At 50.8% G+C, this 16,085-nt stretch overlaps 1 protein-coding gene across 4 annotated transcripts in view; it reads left to right on the top strand.

The window, feature by feature from the left end:
- The first annotated feature begins 4,707 nt into the window (after positions 1-4,707).
- LOC140458825 (hepatic and glial cell adhesion molecule-like) overlaps positions 4,708-16,085 on the top strand; it is a 24,723-nt gene continuing 13,345 nt past the window's right edge. Inside the window, exons 1-3 of one of the 4 annotated variants that reach the window (XM_072553485.1) lie at positions 4,708-4,810; positions 10,892-10,965; positions 15,936-16,085. The exon at positions 15,936-16,085 is cut by the window's right edge and continues 204 nt beyond it. In XM_072553485.1, coding sequence (XP_072409586.1) covers positions 10,932-10,965; positions 15,936-16,085 — 184 coding nt within the window. In that variant the 5' untranslated portion in view covers positions 4,708-4,810; positions 10,892-10,931. Of the gene's footprint in view, positions 4,811-8,180; positions 8,372-8,400; positions 8,809-10,891; positions 10,966-15,935 lie in introns of those variants that run through there. The other 3 variants (XM_072553484.1, XM_072553483.1, XM_072553486.1) reach the window with 3 other exon arrangements.

Consider the following 16,085-nt stretch of genomic DNA (forward strand, 5'->3'; position numbering starts at 1 on the left):
ATCCCCTCCCTCCCCCCCACCGACCCTCAGTAACAGCAGTGTGTACCATCCCCTCCCTCCCCCACCGACCCTCAGTAACTGCAGTGTGTACCATCCCCTCCCTCCCCCCCACCGACACTCAGTAACAGCAGTGTGTACCATCCCCTCCCTCCCCCCCACCGACCCTCAGTAACTGCAGTGTGTACCATCCCCTCCCTCCCCCCCCGACCCTCAGTAACTGCAGTGTGTACCAGCTACAAGATGCCCTGCAGAAACTCACCAAAGACCCTCAGGCAGCACCTTCCAAACCCACGGCCACTTCCATCTAGAAGGACAAGGGGCAGCAGGTACATGGGAACACCCCCCCCACCCCCCTTCAAGATCCCCTCCGAGCCCCTCACCATCCCGACTTGGAAATATATCGGCCGTTCCTTCCTGGGTCAGAATCCTGGGATTCCCTCCCTCAGGGACATTGTGGGTCTACACTACAGCACATGGACTGCAGTGGGTCAGGGAGGCAGCTCACCCCCACCTTCCCAAAGGGGGGGGCGACTAGGGATGGGGCGATAAATACTGGGCCCAGCCAGCGACGTCCACATCCTACGAATAATAAACAAAAATAATACAAAGGTTGTGAGCAAGAAATTTGAATTTAGTTGTGGGGGGATGTTGACCGGGGAGGAATTTAAATTTAGCTCACACAGTTCTTCTGTATGAGACAAAAATGTGCAGTGAGTGTTTCTGTGACTTGGTGGTAATATTATTGAGCTATAATCCAGTGACCCTGGTTAATAGACTGAGGCAGTGCGTTCAAATCCTGCAGTGAGTCGTTAAATCCAATTTAACGAGTGATTATTGCAAAAATCCACTGGTTCTTAGAGTCGGAGAGAGATGTACAGCACGGAAACAGACTCTTCGGCCCAACCCGTCCATGCTGGCCCATATATCCTAACCTAATCTCGTCCCACCTGCCAGCATCCGGCCCATATCCCTCCAAACCCTTCCTATTCATATACCCATCCAAATGTCTCTTAAATGTTGTCATTGTACCAGCCTCCACCACTTCCTCTGGCAGCTCATTCCATACACGCACCACCCTCTGGGTGAAAAAGTTGCCCCTTAGGTCTCTTTTATATCTTTCCCCCCTCACCCTAAACCTATGCCCCTCTAGTTCTGGACTCCCCCACCCCAGGGAAAAGACCTTGTCTATTTACCCTATCCATGCCCCTCATGATTTTATGAACCTCTATAAGGTCACCCCTCAGCCTCCGACGCTCCAGGGAAAACAGCCCCAGATTAGTGTGGTGCTGGAAAAGCACAGCAGGTCAGGCAGCATCCGAGGAGCAGGAACATCGACATTTCGGGCAAAAGGCCTACATCGGGAATGAGGGAGTGGCCCAAGGGGGCTGAGAGATAAATAGGAGGGTTGGGGGTAGGGGTGGCTGGGAATGTGATGGGTAGATGCAGGTGAGCAATAGGTCGGAGTGGAGGGTGGAGCAGATAGATGGGAAAGAAGATGAACAGGTCAAGAGGGCAGTGCTGAGTTGGAGGGTTGGATCTGGGATAAGGTGGGGGGAGGGGAGATGGGAAAACTGGTGAAATCCACATTGATCCCGTGTGGTTGGGGGGGGGTCCCCAAGGTAGTCTTCCTCCAGGCGTTGGGTGGCTGGGATTTGACGATGGAGGAGGCCCAGGTCTTTGGGAGAATGGGAGGGGAAGTTGAAGTGTTCAGCCACGGGACAGTGGGGGTGTCGGGTGCGTGTGTTCTGGAGATGTCCCCTGAAATGTTCCGGAACGTTCCAGTGTCTTGTCTCCCCAGTGTAGAGGAGACCACATCGAGAGCTACAAGCAGACAGTGCGCGATACCATAAAAGGCAGAATTTGTATTGGGGTAGAATTGGCCTGAATACCATCCCCAGGATATTCAGAATCATCGAGATGTTTACCAGATGAAGGGACACCTTTTTTTGGAAAGAGCTATCTGACCTTTGTGCCCCCAACAACTACAGGAATGGATGCCCATCGCCACCCTGCCGTAGACATGTCTACACCTGGTTGGATCTGATCGATCTACTGGTGGGCATCGGAGACCCTCCCAAAAGGGCACAAAGGTGTCTAAGTACAAGAGTCATTGCAACCCCACCCTCAGGGTCAGAAACTCAAGACCAACCACGTACAAGAGGAGCGACCTCTGGGACCACTGGGAGAAGACCAGACAATCATTACCGGGTGGATCACGGCTGAGTCCAGTGGGATATGATCGTGATGAAGGGCTTTATTCTGAAACGCTGATGTTCCTGCTCCTCGGATGCTGCCTGACCTGCTGTGCTTTTCCAGCACCACACTCACGACTCTAATCTCCAGTATCTGCAGTCCCCACTTTCTCCTGGGATGTGATCAACGAGGTAAAAACAATGACTGCAGATGCTGGAAACCAGATTCTGGATTAGTGGTGCTGGAAGAGCACAGCAGTTCAGGCAGCATCCGAGGAGCAGCGAAATCGACGTTTCAGGCAAAAGCCCTTCATCAGGAATAAAGGCAGTGAGCCTGAAGCGTGGAGAGATAAACTAGTGGAGGGTGGAGGGTGGGTAGAGAGTAGCATAGAGTACAATAGGTGAGTGGGGGAGGGGATGAAGGTGATAGGTCAAGGAGGAGAGGGTGGAGTGGATAGGTGGAAAAGGAGATAGGTCTCCTCTACATTGGGGAGACTGGGCGCCTCCTAGCAGAGCGCTTTAGGGAACATCTCCGGGACACCCGCACCAATCAACCACACCGCCCCGTGGCCCAACATTTCAACTCCCCCTCCCACTCTGCCGAGGACATGGAGGTCCTGGGCCTCCTTCACCGCCGCTCCCTCACCACCAGACGCCTGGAGGAAGAACGCCTCATCTTCCGCCTCGGAACACTTCAACCCCAGGGCATCAATGTGGACTTCAACAGTTTCCTCATTTCCCCTTCCCCCACCTCACCCTAGTTCCAAACTTCCAGCTCAGTTACTGTCTCCTTGACTTGCCCGACCTGCCTATCTTCTTTTCCACCTATCCACTCCACCCTCTCCTCCCTGACCTATCACCTTCATCCCCTCCCCCACTCACCCATTGTACTCTATGCTACTTTCTCCCCACCCCCACCCTCCTCTAGCTTATCTCTCCATGCTTCAGGCTCACTGCCTTTATTCCTGATGAAGGGCTTTTGCCCGAAACGTCGATTTCGAAGCTCCTTGGATGCTGCCTGAACTGCTGTGCTCTTCCAGCACCACTAATCCAGAATGGGATGTGATCATCCTGAGTAAAGTTAAAGCACACAGTAGTTGATAAGAGTTATAGTGCAAATTGTCGTGCTTGTAGAGTATTTTATTGTTGTGATATTAATTGAGTTATAGGGAGAGGCTGAATAGGCTGGGGCTGTTTTCCCTGGAGCGTCGGAGGCTGAGGGGTGACCTTATAGAGGTTTATAAAATCATAAGGGACATGGATAGGATAAATAGTCAAGGTCTTTTCCCTGGGGTCGGGGAGTGCAGAACTAGAGGGGCATAGGTTTAGGGTGAGAGGGGAAAGATTTAACAGGGACCTGAGGGGCAACTTTTTCACACAGAGGGTGGTACGTGTACGGAATGAGCTGCCAGAGGAAGTGGTGGAGGGTGGTACAATGACAACATTTAAAAGGCATTTGGATGGATAGGAAGGGTTTAGAGGGGTATGGGCCCAAGAGCTGGCAAATGGGACTGGATTAGGTTAGGGAATCTGGGTTGGCATGAACGGGTTGGACCGAAAGGTTTGTACATCTCTCTGACTCTAATTGTATTAAGTAAATAAATACAATTGTTTATTATTATTAAGGGTCGACCTGCAGCTTCTTTGCTCAATGTGAGAGCTAAAACACACTGGGCAGTGGGCACAACAAGGGTGACAGTTTTGGGATCAGTGTTTCGCAGACATAAAATGGAGATAAGGGGGAAATGAAAGGGTTATGAATCTGTGGAATTCAATCAGTCCAGAGGGCGATGGTTGTGGGAGAGACTGAATTTGTAACAAGAGAGATATCCAGCACAGGAACAGGCCATTCGGCCCTCCAATCCTGTGCTGACCATCGTGCCCGAACTAAACGGAAAAACAAACCTCCTGCCCTTATTCCCTCCCTGTCCCTGCATTCTCCCTCCCTATCCATGTAACCATCCAGATGCCTCTTCAATGTCCCTAACGTTCCCGCTTCCCTCAACTCTCCAGCAGTACGTTCCAGGCTCCTACTCCTCTCTGTGTGAAAACCTTCCCTCATACGTCTCCTTACACTTCCACCCCCCCCCCCCCCCCTCCTCCCCCTGGTCACTTTGAACCAGTGCCCTCCCCCCCACCACTTTGTAATTGACACAGAGTGGTGTAGCCGTCTATCAGGTCTCCTTCATCCAGTGTACAAACTTAAAAAAATCACACGACTCCAGGTTCCAGCCCAACTGGTTTATTTGGAAGGAGAGAGTGAGGACTGCAGATGCTGGAGATCAGAATCGAGAGAGTGGTGCTGGAAAAGCACAGCAGGTCAGGCAGCATCCGAGGAGCAGGAGAATCGACGTTTCAGGTATAAGCCCTTCCTCAGGAATAGAGGCATTTGGAAACAACTAACTTTCGGAGTGCTGCTCATTGGTCAGGTAGCAGAAACATAAGGCACAGAATTTATAGCAACCGACTACAGAGTCATCCAACTGGAATGATGTGTTGAACAAACTGCTGGCTTTCCAGTGAGACCAGTCACAGTCTGTTGATGCTCTCCTCACAGCCCAGTGCCCTTGAGACCAGCCACGCAGAGGAAAGCAGGGGAGTTTACATTGTCACACGAGGTGAGAGTGCAGCTGAGGCCGAGATCTCAGAGCGATGAACGTTTACTTTGGATTAGTGGTGCTGGAAGAGCACAGCAGTTCAGGCAGCATCCAACGAGCAGCGAAATCGACGTTTCGGGCAAAAGCCCGTCATCAGGAATAAAGGCAGTGAAGTCTGAAGCATGGAGAGATAAGCTAGAGGAGGGTGGGGGTGGGGAGAAAATAGCATAGAGTACAATGGGTGAGTGGGGGAGGGGATGAAGGTGATAGGTCAAGGAGGAGAGGGTGGAGTGGATAGGTGGAAAAGAAGATAGGCAGGTCGGACAAGTCCGGACAAGTCAAGGAGACAGTGCTGAGCTGGAAGTTTGAAACTAGGATGAGGTGGGGGAAGGGGAAATGAGGAAGCTGTTGAAGTCCACATTGATGCCCTGGGGTTGAAGTGTTCCGAGACGGAAGATGAGGCGTTCTTCCTCCAGGCGTCTGGTGGTGAGGGAGCGGCGGTGAAGGAGGCCCAGGACCTCCATGTCCTCGGCAGAGTGGGAGGGGGAGTTGAAATGTTTGGCCACGGGGCGGTTTGGTTGATTGGTGCGGGTGTCTCTGAGATGTTCCCTAAAGTGCTCTGGTAGGAGGCGCCCAGTCTCCCCAATGTAGAGGAGACCACATCGGGAGCAACGGATACAATAAATGATATTAGTGGATGTGCAGGTAAAACTTTGATGGATGTGGAAGGCTCCTTTAGGGCCTTGGATAGAGGTGAGGGAGGAGGTGTGGGTGCAGGTTTTACAGTTCCTGCGGTGGCAGGGGAAAGTGCCAGAATGGGAGGGTGGGTCGTAGGGGGGTGTGGACCTGACCAGGTAGTCACGGAGGGAACGGTCTTTGCGGAAGGCGGAAAGGGGTGGGGAGGGAAATATATCCCTGGTCGTGGGGTCTGTTTGGAGGTGGCGGAAATGTCGGCAGATGATTTGGTTTATGCGAAGGTTTGTAGGGTGGAAGGTGAGGACCAGGGGCGTTCTGTCCTTGTTACGGTTGGAGGGGTGGGGTTTGAGGGCAGAGGTGCGGGATGTGGACGAGATGTGTTGGAGGGCATCTTTAACCACGTGGGAAGGGAAATTGTGGTCTCTAAAGAAGGAGGCCATCTGGTGTGTTCTGTGGTGGAACTGGTCCTCCTGGGAGCAGATACGGCGGAGGCAGAGTAATTGGGAATACGGGATGGCATTTTTGCAAGAGGTAGGGTGGGAAGAGGTGTAATCCAGGTAGCTGTGGGAGTCGGTGGGTTTGTAAAAAATGTCAGTGTCAAGTCGGTCGTCATTAATGGAGATGGAGAGGTCCAGGAAGGGGAGGGAGGTGTCAGAGATGGTCCAGGTAAATTTAAGGTCAGGGTGGAATGTGTTGGTCAAGTTGATGAATTGCTCAACCTTCTCACGGGAGCACGAGGTGGCGCCAATGCAGTCATCAATGTAGCGGAGGAAGAGGTGGGGAGTGGTGCCGGTGTAATTACGGAAGATCAACTGTTCTACGTAGCCAACAAAGAGACAGGCATAGCTGGGGCCCATACGTGTGCCCATGGCTACCCCTTTGGTCTGGAGGAAGTGGGAGGATTCAAAGGAGAAATTGTTAAGGGTGAGGACCAGTTCGGCCAAACGAATGAGAGTGTCGGTGGAAGGGTACTGTTGGGGACGTCTGGAGAGGAAAAAACGGAGGGCTTGGAGGCCCTGGTCATGGCGGATGGAGGTGTAGAGGGATTGGATATCCATGGTGAAGATGAGGCATTGGGGGCCGGGGAAACGGAAGTCTTGGAGGAGGTGGAGGGCGTGGGTGGTGTCTCGAACGTATGTGGGGAGTTCCTGGACTAGGGGGGATAGGACAGTGTCGAGGTAGGTAGAGATGAGTTCAGTGGGGCAGGAGCATGCTGAGACAATGGGTCGGCCAGGGTGGTCAGGCTTGTGGATCTTGGGGTAGCCATGGGCACACGTATGGGCCCCAGCTATGCCTGTCTCTTTGTTGGCTACGTAGAACAGTTGATCTTCCGTAATTACACCGGCACCATTCCCCACCTCTTCCTCCGCTACATTGATGACTGCATTGGCGCCACCTCGTGCTCCCGCGAGGAGGTTGAGCGATTCATCAACTTCACCAACACATTCCACCCTGACCTTAAATTTACCTGGACCATCTCTGACACCTCCCTCCCCTTCCTGGACCTCTCCATCTCCATTAGTGATGACCGACTTGACACTGACATTTTTTACAAACCCACCGACTCCCACAGCTACCTGGATTACACCTATTCCACCCTACCTCCTGCAAAAATGCCATCTCGTATTCCCAATTCCTCCACCTCCGCCGGATCTGCTCCCAGGAGGACCAGTTCCACCACAGAACACACCAGATGGCCTCCTTCTTTAGAGACTGCAATTTCCCTTCCCATGTGGTTAAAGATGCCCTCCAATGCATCTCGTCCACATCCCACACCTCCGCCCTCAGACCCCACCCCTCCAACCGTAACAAGGACAGAACGCCCCTGGTGCTCACCTTCCACCCGACCAACCTTCGCAAAAACCAAATCATCTGCCGACATTTCCGCCACCTCCAAACAGACCCCACGACCAGGGATATATTTCCCTCCCCACCCCTTTCTGCCTGCCGCAAAGACCGTTCCCTCCGTGACTACCTGGTCAGGTCCACACCCCCCTACGACCCACCCTCCCATTCTGGCACTTTCCCCTGCCACCGCAGGAACTGTAAAACCTGTGCCCACACCTCCTCCCTCACCTCTATCCAAGGCCCTAAAGGAGCCTTCCACATCCATCAAAGTTTTACCTGCACATCCACCAATATCATTTATTGTATCCGTTGCTCCCGATGTGGTCTCCTCTACATTGGGGAGACTGGGCACCTCCTAGCAGAGCGCTTTAGGGAACATCTCCGGGACACCCGCACCAATCAACCACACCGCCCCGTGGCCCAACATTTCAACTCCCCCTCCCACTCTGCCGAGGACATGGAGGTCCTGGGCCTCCTTCACCGCCGCTCCCTCACCACCAGACGCCTGGAGGAAGAACGCCTCATCTTCCGCCTCGGAACACTTCAACCCCAGGGCATCAATGTGGACTTCAACAACTTCCTCATTTCCCCTTCCCCCACCTCACCCCAGTTCCAAACTTCCAGCTCAGTTACTGTCTCCTTGACTTGTCCTACCTGCCTATCTTCTTTTCCACCTATCCACTCCACCCTCTCCTCCATGACCTATCACCTTTATCTCCTCCCCCACTCACCTATTGTACTCTATGCTACTCTCTCCCCACCCCCACCCTCCTCTAGCTTATCTCTCCACGCTTCAGGCTCACTGCCTTTATTCCTGATGAAGGGCTTTTGCCCGAAACGTCGATTTCAAAGCTCCTTGGATGCTGCCTGAACTGCTGTGCTCTTCCAGCACCACCAATCCAGAATCTGGTTTCCAGCATCTGCAGTCGTTGTTTTTAACCTAGATTTTTTTTCGCTCACGGTTACGCTTTTGTTCCAGCGTTGGAGACTGACAGCCCCTTTTGGAAGCAGCTTACCCTCCCAGCGGAAGTGCAGACGGTATTTTGAACTCACTAAACCTGTTCTTCCAAACCCCCCGGGTTCCGGTTTCGCAAGGTTGCGGAGTTGAAACCAGGGAGTGACTGGTGGTGGGGGTGTGGACAGGGTGGACCTTCCACACACACACACACATACTGCTGCTACCTTCTGAGTGTCCCCAAACTGAGCTCACCACCCACATGGAACGTGGTATTGGCTTGGCGTACATCAACTGAGTGTTAGACTCCTTCACTCGGCAGTGCTGCGCGTTCGTTCGGGAGGAGATTGTGTACATTCATTGGTGTGTGTGAGTGTGTGAGTGTGTGTGTGTGTGTGTGAGAGTGTGAGAGTGTGTGTGTGTGTGTGTGTGTGTGTGTGTGTGTGTGAGTGTGTGTGTGTGTGTGTGTGTGTGTGTGTCTCTGAGAGGACGGGGACTGCACTCACTGAACACCAAGCAGGCAAGTATTTCACTGGGATTTTGGGACTGGGTGAGGTCAATGCAACTTTCTGCCCTTCCTTTCGTTCACTGAGAGTCTCCAACCCTGCGTCACTGCCTCCCTGACCTATCTCTCATTCCTGAAGAAGGGCTCATGCCCGAAACGTCGATTCTCCTGCTCCTTGGATGCTGCCTGACCTGCTGCGCTTTTCCAGCAACACATTTTTAAGCTCTGATCTCCAGCATCTGCAGTCCTCACTTTCTCCTATTTCTCAGCCCCACCATTCTCCCCCCCAACCCGACAATTCCCCCCCCCTAACCCCGACAATTCCCCCCCACCCCTACAATCATCCCCCCCTCCCAGTATACCTCCAAATACCCTTTGCTCCCTGTTACAGCTCCCATTTAAATTACTTCCACTGCCTTCTTAGTCATAGAGCCATGTACAGCACAGAAACAGACCCTTCGGCCCAACTCCTCCATACTGACCAGGCTTCACAAACTGGAATGCGGGTCGTTTTGCAATAACGCGCATTTTGTCTCCGTAACGTGATTGACAAGCGATTGAATGTTGAAAGCGTGTGTTGGCTGTAACGTCAATACAGCTGTTTATAAAGCGCGGTTTTACTATAACACAGGTCTGCACAAGAACACAACTGTTCTGTTACAGAACTACGCTGTCGTCCCACGCAGAGTCACAGTGATGTACAGCACAGAAACAGACCCTTCGGTCCAACTCGTCAATGCCGACCCTAATCCCAAACTAATCCAGTCCCATTTGCCAGCACTTGGCCCATATCCCTCCAAACCCCTTCCTATTCATGTCCCCATCCAGATGCCTTTTAAATGTTGTCATTGTACCAGCCTCCACCACATCCTCTGGCAGCTCATTCCATACACGTACCACCCTCTGGGTGAAAAAGTTGCCCCTTAGTTCCCTTTTATATCTTTCCCCTCTCACCCTAAACCTATGCCCCTCTAGTTCTGGACTCCCCCACCCCAGGGAAAAGACCTTGTCGATTTGCCCTATCTATGCCCCTCATGATTTTATAAACCTCTATAAGGTCACCCCTCAGGTTGGAGTGCAGGTTCATAGCTCCTTGAAAGTGGAGTCACAGGTAGATAGGATAGTGAAGGCAGCGTTTGGTATGCTTTCCTTTATTGGTCAGAGTATTGAGTACAGGAGTTGGGAGGTCATGTTGCGACTGTACAGGACATTGGTTAGGCCACTGTTGGAATATTGTGTTCAATTCCAGACCCCCTGCTATAAGAAGGATGTTGTGAAACTTGAAAGGGTTCAGAAAAGATTTACAAGGATGTTGCCAGGGTTGGAGGGTTTGAGCTACAGGGAGAGGCTGAACAGGCTGGGGCTGTTTTCCCTGGAGCGTCGGAGGCTGAGGGGTGACCTTATACAGGTTTATAAAATCATGAGGGGCATGGATAGGGTAAATAGACAAGGTCTTTTCCCCCTGGGGTGGGGGAGTCCAGAACTAGAGGGGCATAGGTTTAGGGTGAGAGGGGAAAGATATAAAAGGGACCTAAGGGGCAACGTTTTCACCCAGAGGGTGGTACGTGTATGGAATGAGCTGCCAGAGGAAGTGGTGGAGGGTGGTACAATGACAGCATTTAAAAGGCATCTGGATGGGGACATGAATAGGAAGGGGTTTGGAGGGATATGGGCCGGGTGCTGGGAAGGGGCAGTATGGGGTGTCTTGGTGGCTCAGTGGTTAGCACTGCTGCCTCACGGTGCTAGGGACATGGGTTCAATCCCACCCTCGGTTGACTGTTGGTGTGGAGTTTGCACATTCTCCCCATGTCTCCGGTTTCCACCCACAGTCTGAAGGTGTGTAGGTTAGGGTAGACTAGGGCATGGGAAATTGTCTATGGCATCCAGGGATGTGCAGGTTAGGATGGATTGGCCACGGGGAATTGTCCCATAGTGCCCCGGGATGTGAGGTTAGGGTGGATTAGTTGGGGGTAAATGTAGAGTAATAGGGGAATGGGTCTGGGTGGGCTACTCTTCAGAGGGTTGGTGTGGATATGTTGTTTAAACGCTGCCAGGATTCGATGATTCTAATGAGCACATCTGATTTATCTCATCACAGAGCAACAACGAGGGAAAGTGAAAGTGAGCGTGTTCAATTCATGGGGAGTCTGACCTGTCTGTTTGTTTTCACCGGTAAGGTTCTCTTTAACCAATAAGGTATATCACCGTCCCCTTCAACCAATAAGGTAAATCACCGTCCCCTTTAACCAATAAGGTATATCACCGTCCCCTTTAACTGGTAAGGTATATCACCGTCCCCTTTAACCAGTAAGGTATATCACCGTCCCCTTTAACCGATAGGGTATATCTCTGTCCCCTTTAACTGGTAAGGTGTATCTCTGTCCCCTTTAACCAATAGGGTATATCTCTGACCCCTTTAACCGATAGGATATATCTCTGTCCCATTTAACCGATAAGGTGTATCTCTGTCCCTTTTAACCAATAGGCTATATCTCTGTCCCCTTTAACTGGTAAGGTTATTTCTGTCCCCTTTAACCGATAGGGTATATCTCTGTCCCCTTTAACCGGTAAGGTTATTTCTGTCCCCTTTAACCGATAGGGTATATCTCTGTCCCCTTTAACCAGTAAGGTTATTTCTGTCCCCTTTAACCAATAGGGTATATCTCTGTCCCCTTTAACTGGTAAGGTGTATCTCTGTCCCCTTTATCCAATAGGGTATATCTCTGACCCCTTTATCCGATAGGATATATCTCTGTCCCCTTTAACCAGTAAGGTATATCTCTGTCCCCTTTAAACAACAGGGTATATCACTGTCCCCTTTAACTGGAAAGGTGTATCTCTGTCCCCTTTAACCAATAGAATATATCTCGATCCCCTTTAACTGGTAAGGTGTATCTCTGTCCCCTTTAAACGATAGGGTATATCTCTGTCCCCTTTAACCGATAGGGTATATCTCTGTCCCCTTTAACCAGTAAGGTGTATCTCTGTCCCCTTTAACCAATAGGGTATATCTCTGTCCCCTTTATACGATAGGGTATATCTCTGTCCCCTTTAATTGAGAGGGTATATCACTATTCCATTTAACCGATAAGGTGTATCTCTGTCCCCTTTAACCAATAGGCTATATCTATGTCCCCTTTAACCAGTAAGGTATATCTCTGTCCCCTTTAAACGATAGGGTATATCTCTGTCCCCTTGAACCAGTAGGGTATAACTCTGTCGCCTTTAACTGATAGGGTATATCTATGTCCCCTTTAACCGATAGAGTATATCTCTGTCCCCGTTAGCTGGTAATGTGTATCTCTGTCCCCTTTAACCGATACGATATATCGCTGTCCCCTTTAACCAGTAAGGTGTATCACTGTCCCCTTTAACTGATAGGGTATATCACTGTCCCCTTTAACCAGTAAGGTGTATCACTGTCCCCTTTAACTGATAGGGTATATCACTATTCCCTTTAACCGGTAAGGTGTATCTCTGTCCCCTTTAACCGATAGGGTATATCTCTGTCCCCTTTAATTGTTTAGGTGTATCTCTGTCCCCTTTAACCAATCGGGTATATCTCTGTCCCCTTTAACCGATAGGATATATCTCTGTCCCCTTTAACCGAGAGAGTATGAATCTGTCCCCTTTAACCGGGAAGGTGTATCTCTGTCCCCTTTAACCAATAGGGTATATCTCTGTCCCTTTTAACTGGTAAGGTGTATCTCTGTCCCCTTTAACCAATAGGGTATCTCTCCGTCCCCTTTAGCTGAGAGGGTATATCTCTGTCCCCTTTAACCGATAGGGTATATCTCTGTCCCCTTTAACTGATAGGGTATATCTCTGTCCCCTTTAACCGATAGGGTATATCTCTGTCCCCTTTAACTGGTAAGATGTATCTCTGTCCCCTTTAGCCGAGAGGGTATATCTCTGTCCCCTTTAGCCGAGAGAGTATGTCTCTGTCCCCTTTAACCGGTAAGGTATATCTCTGTCCCATTTAGCTGAGAGGGTATATCTCTGTCCCCTTTAACCGGTAAGGTGTATCACTGTCCCCTTTAACCGATAGAGTATATCACTGTCCCCTTTAACCGGTAAGGTATATCTCTGTCCCCTTTAGCCGATAGGGTATATCTCTGTCCCCTTTAATTGTTTAGGTGTATCTCTGTCCTCTTTAACCGATAGGATTTATCTCTGTCCTCTTTAGCCGAGAGGGTATGTCTTCGTCCCCTTTAACTGACAGGATTTTTTTCTGTCCCCTTTAAATGGTAAGGTATATCTCTGTCCCCTTTAGCCTATTGGGTATATCTCTGTCCCCTTTAACCAATAAGCTATATCTCTGTCCCCTTTAGCCGGTAAGGTATATCTCTGTCCTCTTTAACCAATAGGGTATATCTCTGTCCTCTTTAACCAGTAAAGGGGGGTAAAGATCGGAGAGGAGGGAGTCTCCCTCACTGCTGATGCTCTGCACCACCACCAGGAGGAGCAGTTTCCCTTTCTGGGACCAGTTGAACCCTTGAAGCACATCCAACCCTTTGATTGGACGATCACTTGATCCCTTTACGCCCGACGGATGTTTGATCGATTCCGTGCAGCGTGCCCTCGTGATCTCACCTCGAGATCCCGGAGTGCCTGAGGGCAATTCATTTCTCATCTGCGAGGGGTGGGTGACAGGGATGGGGGGAGGTTGGAAACCGGTAATGGGCTTAACCTGAGGGTGTGGGGTGACATTGAGAAGGTGAGCACACTAGGTCAGGGCTGAATGGCCTGGTCTTGTGCAATGATGGAGTCACAGGGTCGTACAGCACAGAATCAGGCTCTTCGGCCCATCTCGTCCATGCTGACCCAGATATCCCAACTTAATCCAGTCCCATTTGCCAGCACCCGGCCCCTATCCCTCCAAACCCCTTCCTATTCAAATACCCATCCAGATGCCTTTTAAATGTTGCAATTGTACCTCCACCACTTCCTCTGGCAGCTCATTCCATACACGTACCACCCTCTGGGTGAAAAAGTTGCCCCTTAGGTCTCTTTTAAATCTTTCCCATCTCACCCTAAAGCTATGTCCCTCTAGTTCTGGACTCCCCCACCCCAGGGAAAAGACCTTGTCTGTTTACCCTATCCGTGCCCCTCATGATTTTATAAACCTCTATAAGGTCACCCCTCAGCCTCTGACGCTCCAGGGAAAACAGCTCCAGCCTGTTCAGCCTCTCCCTGTAGCTCAAACCCTCCAACTCTGGCAACCTCCTTGTAAATCTCTTCTGAACCCTTTCAAGGTTTGGAGGTGTCGGTGTTGGACTGGGGTGGACAAAGTTAAAAATCACACAACACCCGGTTATAGTCCGACCGGTTTATTCGGAAGCACTAGCTTTTGGAGCACTGCTCCTTCATCAGGTTGTGAGTGGGGCAGGATCATAGGACACAGAATTTATCGTAAAAATTCCAGGATATTGTAAAAAACTGTGCGCTGTAAATTCTGTCTCCTATAATCCTGTCGCGCGAGCAGCCTGATGAAGGAGCAGCGCTCCGAAAGCTTGTCCAGATATCTCTCACTGGCTGAAAGTACAGCAATCCGATGAAATCTTTCGGCAGCCAAAATGGTGTTAAATTAATTTAGGTGGGAAAAATTTCACCAATCTCGTAAAAGCACAAATCCTCTTTGGAGTTTCGGTTAGTGCAAACAAGTCTCTCGTCAAAGCACGGTGGCGTAAAGCGAATTTTTGCAAAGGGTGTATCTGTACTTACAAATAAACCTGTTAAACCCTTTCAAGTTTCACAACGTCCTTCCTGAAGCAGAGAGAGCAGAATTAAACGCTATATTCCAACAGTGTCCTCACCAAGGTCCTGTACGGCAACAACATGACATCTAAACTACTGAATGGTCTAGTAAGGGTATATTCTGGTCACCGCATTATAGGAAGGATGTGGAAACTTTGGAAAGGGTGCAGAGGAGATTTACCAGGATGGTGCCTGGTCGGGAGGGAGGGTCTTATGAGGAAAGGCTGAGGGATTTGAGGCTGTTTTCATTAGAGCAAAGAAGGTTGAGAGGTGACTAATGGAGACGTACAAGATAATCAGAGGGTTAGATCGGGTGGACAGGGAGAACCTTGTTCCTCGGATGGTGATGGTCAGCACGAGGGAACATAGCTTTAAATTGAGGGGTGATAGATATAGGACAGATGTCAGAGGTAGTGTCTTTACTCAGAGAGTAGGAGGGGTGTGGAACGCACTGCTTGCAACAGTAGTTGACTCACCAACTTTAAGGGCGTTTAAATGGTCATTGGGTAGACATATGGATGAGAATGGAATAGTGTAGGGTAGATGGGCTTCAGATCTGTATTCCTGATGAAGGGCTTTGGCCCGAAACCTCGATTTTCCTGCCCCTCGGATGCTGCCTGACCTGCTGTGCTTTTCCAGCACCACTCTAATCTAGACTCTGGTTTCCAGCATCTGCAGTCCTTGTTTTTACCTTCAGATTGGTTCCACAGGTCAGCACAACAGAGGGCCGAAGGGCCTGGACTGCACTGAAATGCTCTATGTTCTATCAGTACTCACTGCTCAGACTGAACATGGTTTACTCTCTCAATTTCTCTCCCTCCCCCTCCCTCTCTCTCTCTCCCTCCCACTCTCTCTCTCTCTCTCTCTATCTCTCGCTCACTCCCTGTCTCTCTCTCTCTGTTTGTTTGTCTCTCCCTCTCTGTCTCTCTCTCTCTCTCTCTCTCTCCCTCTCTGTCTCTCTCTCTCTCCCTCTCTCTCTCTCTGTCTCTGTCTCCCTCTCCCTCTCTCCCTCTCTCTCTCTCCCTCTCTGTCTCTCTCTATCTCTCTCCCTCTCTCTCTCCCTCTCTCCCTCTGTCTCTCCCTCTCCCTCTCTCTCCCTCTCCCTCTCTCCCTCTCTCCCCCCTCTCCCTCCCTCTCTCTCTCTCTCTCTCCCTCTCCCTCTCTCTCCCTCTCTCTCTCTGTCTCTCTGTCTCTCTCCCCCCCTCTCTCTCTCTGTCTCTCCCTCTCTCTCTCTCCCTCTCTCTCTGTGGGTCTCCCTCTCTCTTTCTCTCCCTCTCCCTCTCTCTCTCTCCCTCTCTCTCTCTCCCTCTCCCTCTCTCTCTCCCTCTCTCTCTGTGGGTCTCTCTCCCTCTCTCTCTCTCTCTGCCTCTCTCGGTATCCCACAGTTCCCTGGGTGCTGCATTGCTCTGGACAGTCTCCAGTTGGGATCACTGTGGAAAGGGACCCAGTACAGAGTGGGGTGGGCTGGAACACCACACTGTCTGTGGCCAATGATTCCGAGCTGTACTCCGTCATCTGGCTGGATCCGTCCAGGA

The sequence above is a fragment of the Chiloscyllium punctatum genome, chromosome 34, assembly GCF_047496795.1.
Source record: "Chiloscyllium punctatum isolate Juve2018m chromosome 34, sChiPun1.3, whole genome shotgun sequence".
Classification (NCBI taxonomy): domain Eukaryota; kingdom Metazoa; phylum Chordata; class Chondrichthyes; order Orectolobiformes; family Hemiscylliidae; genus Chiloscyllium; species Chiloscyllium punctatum.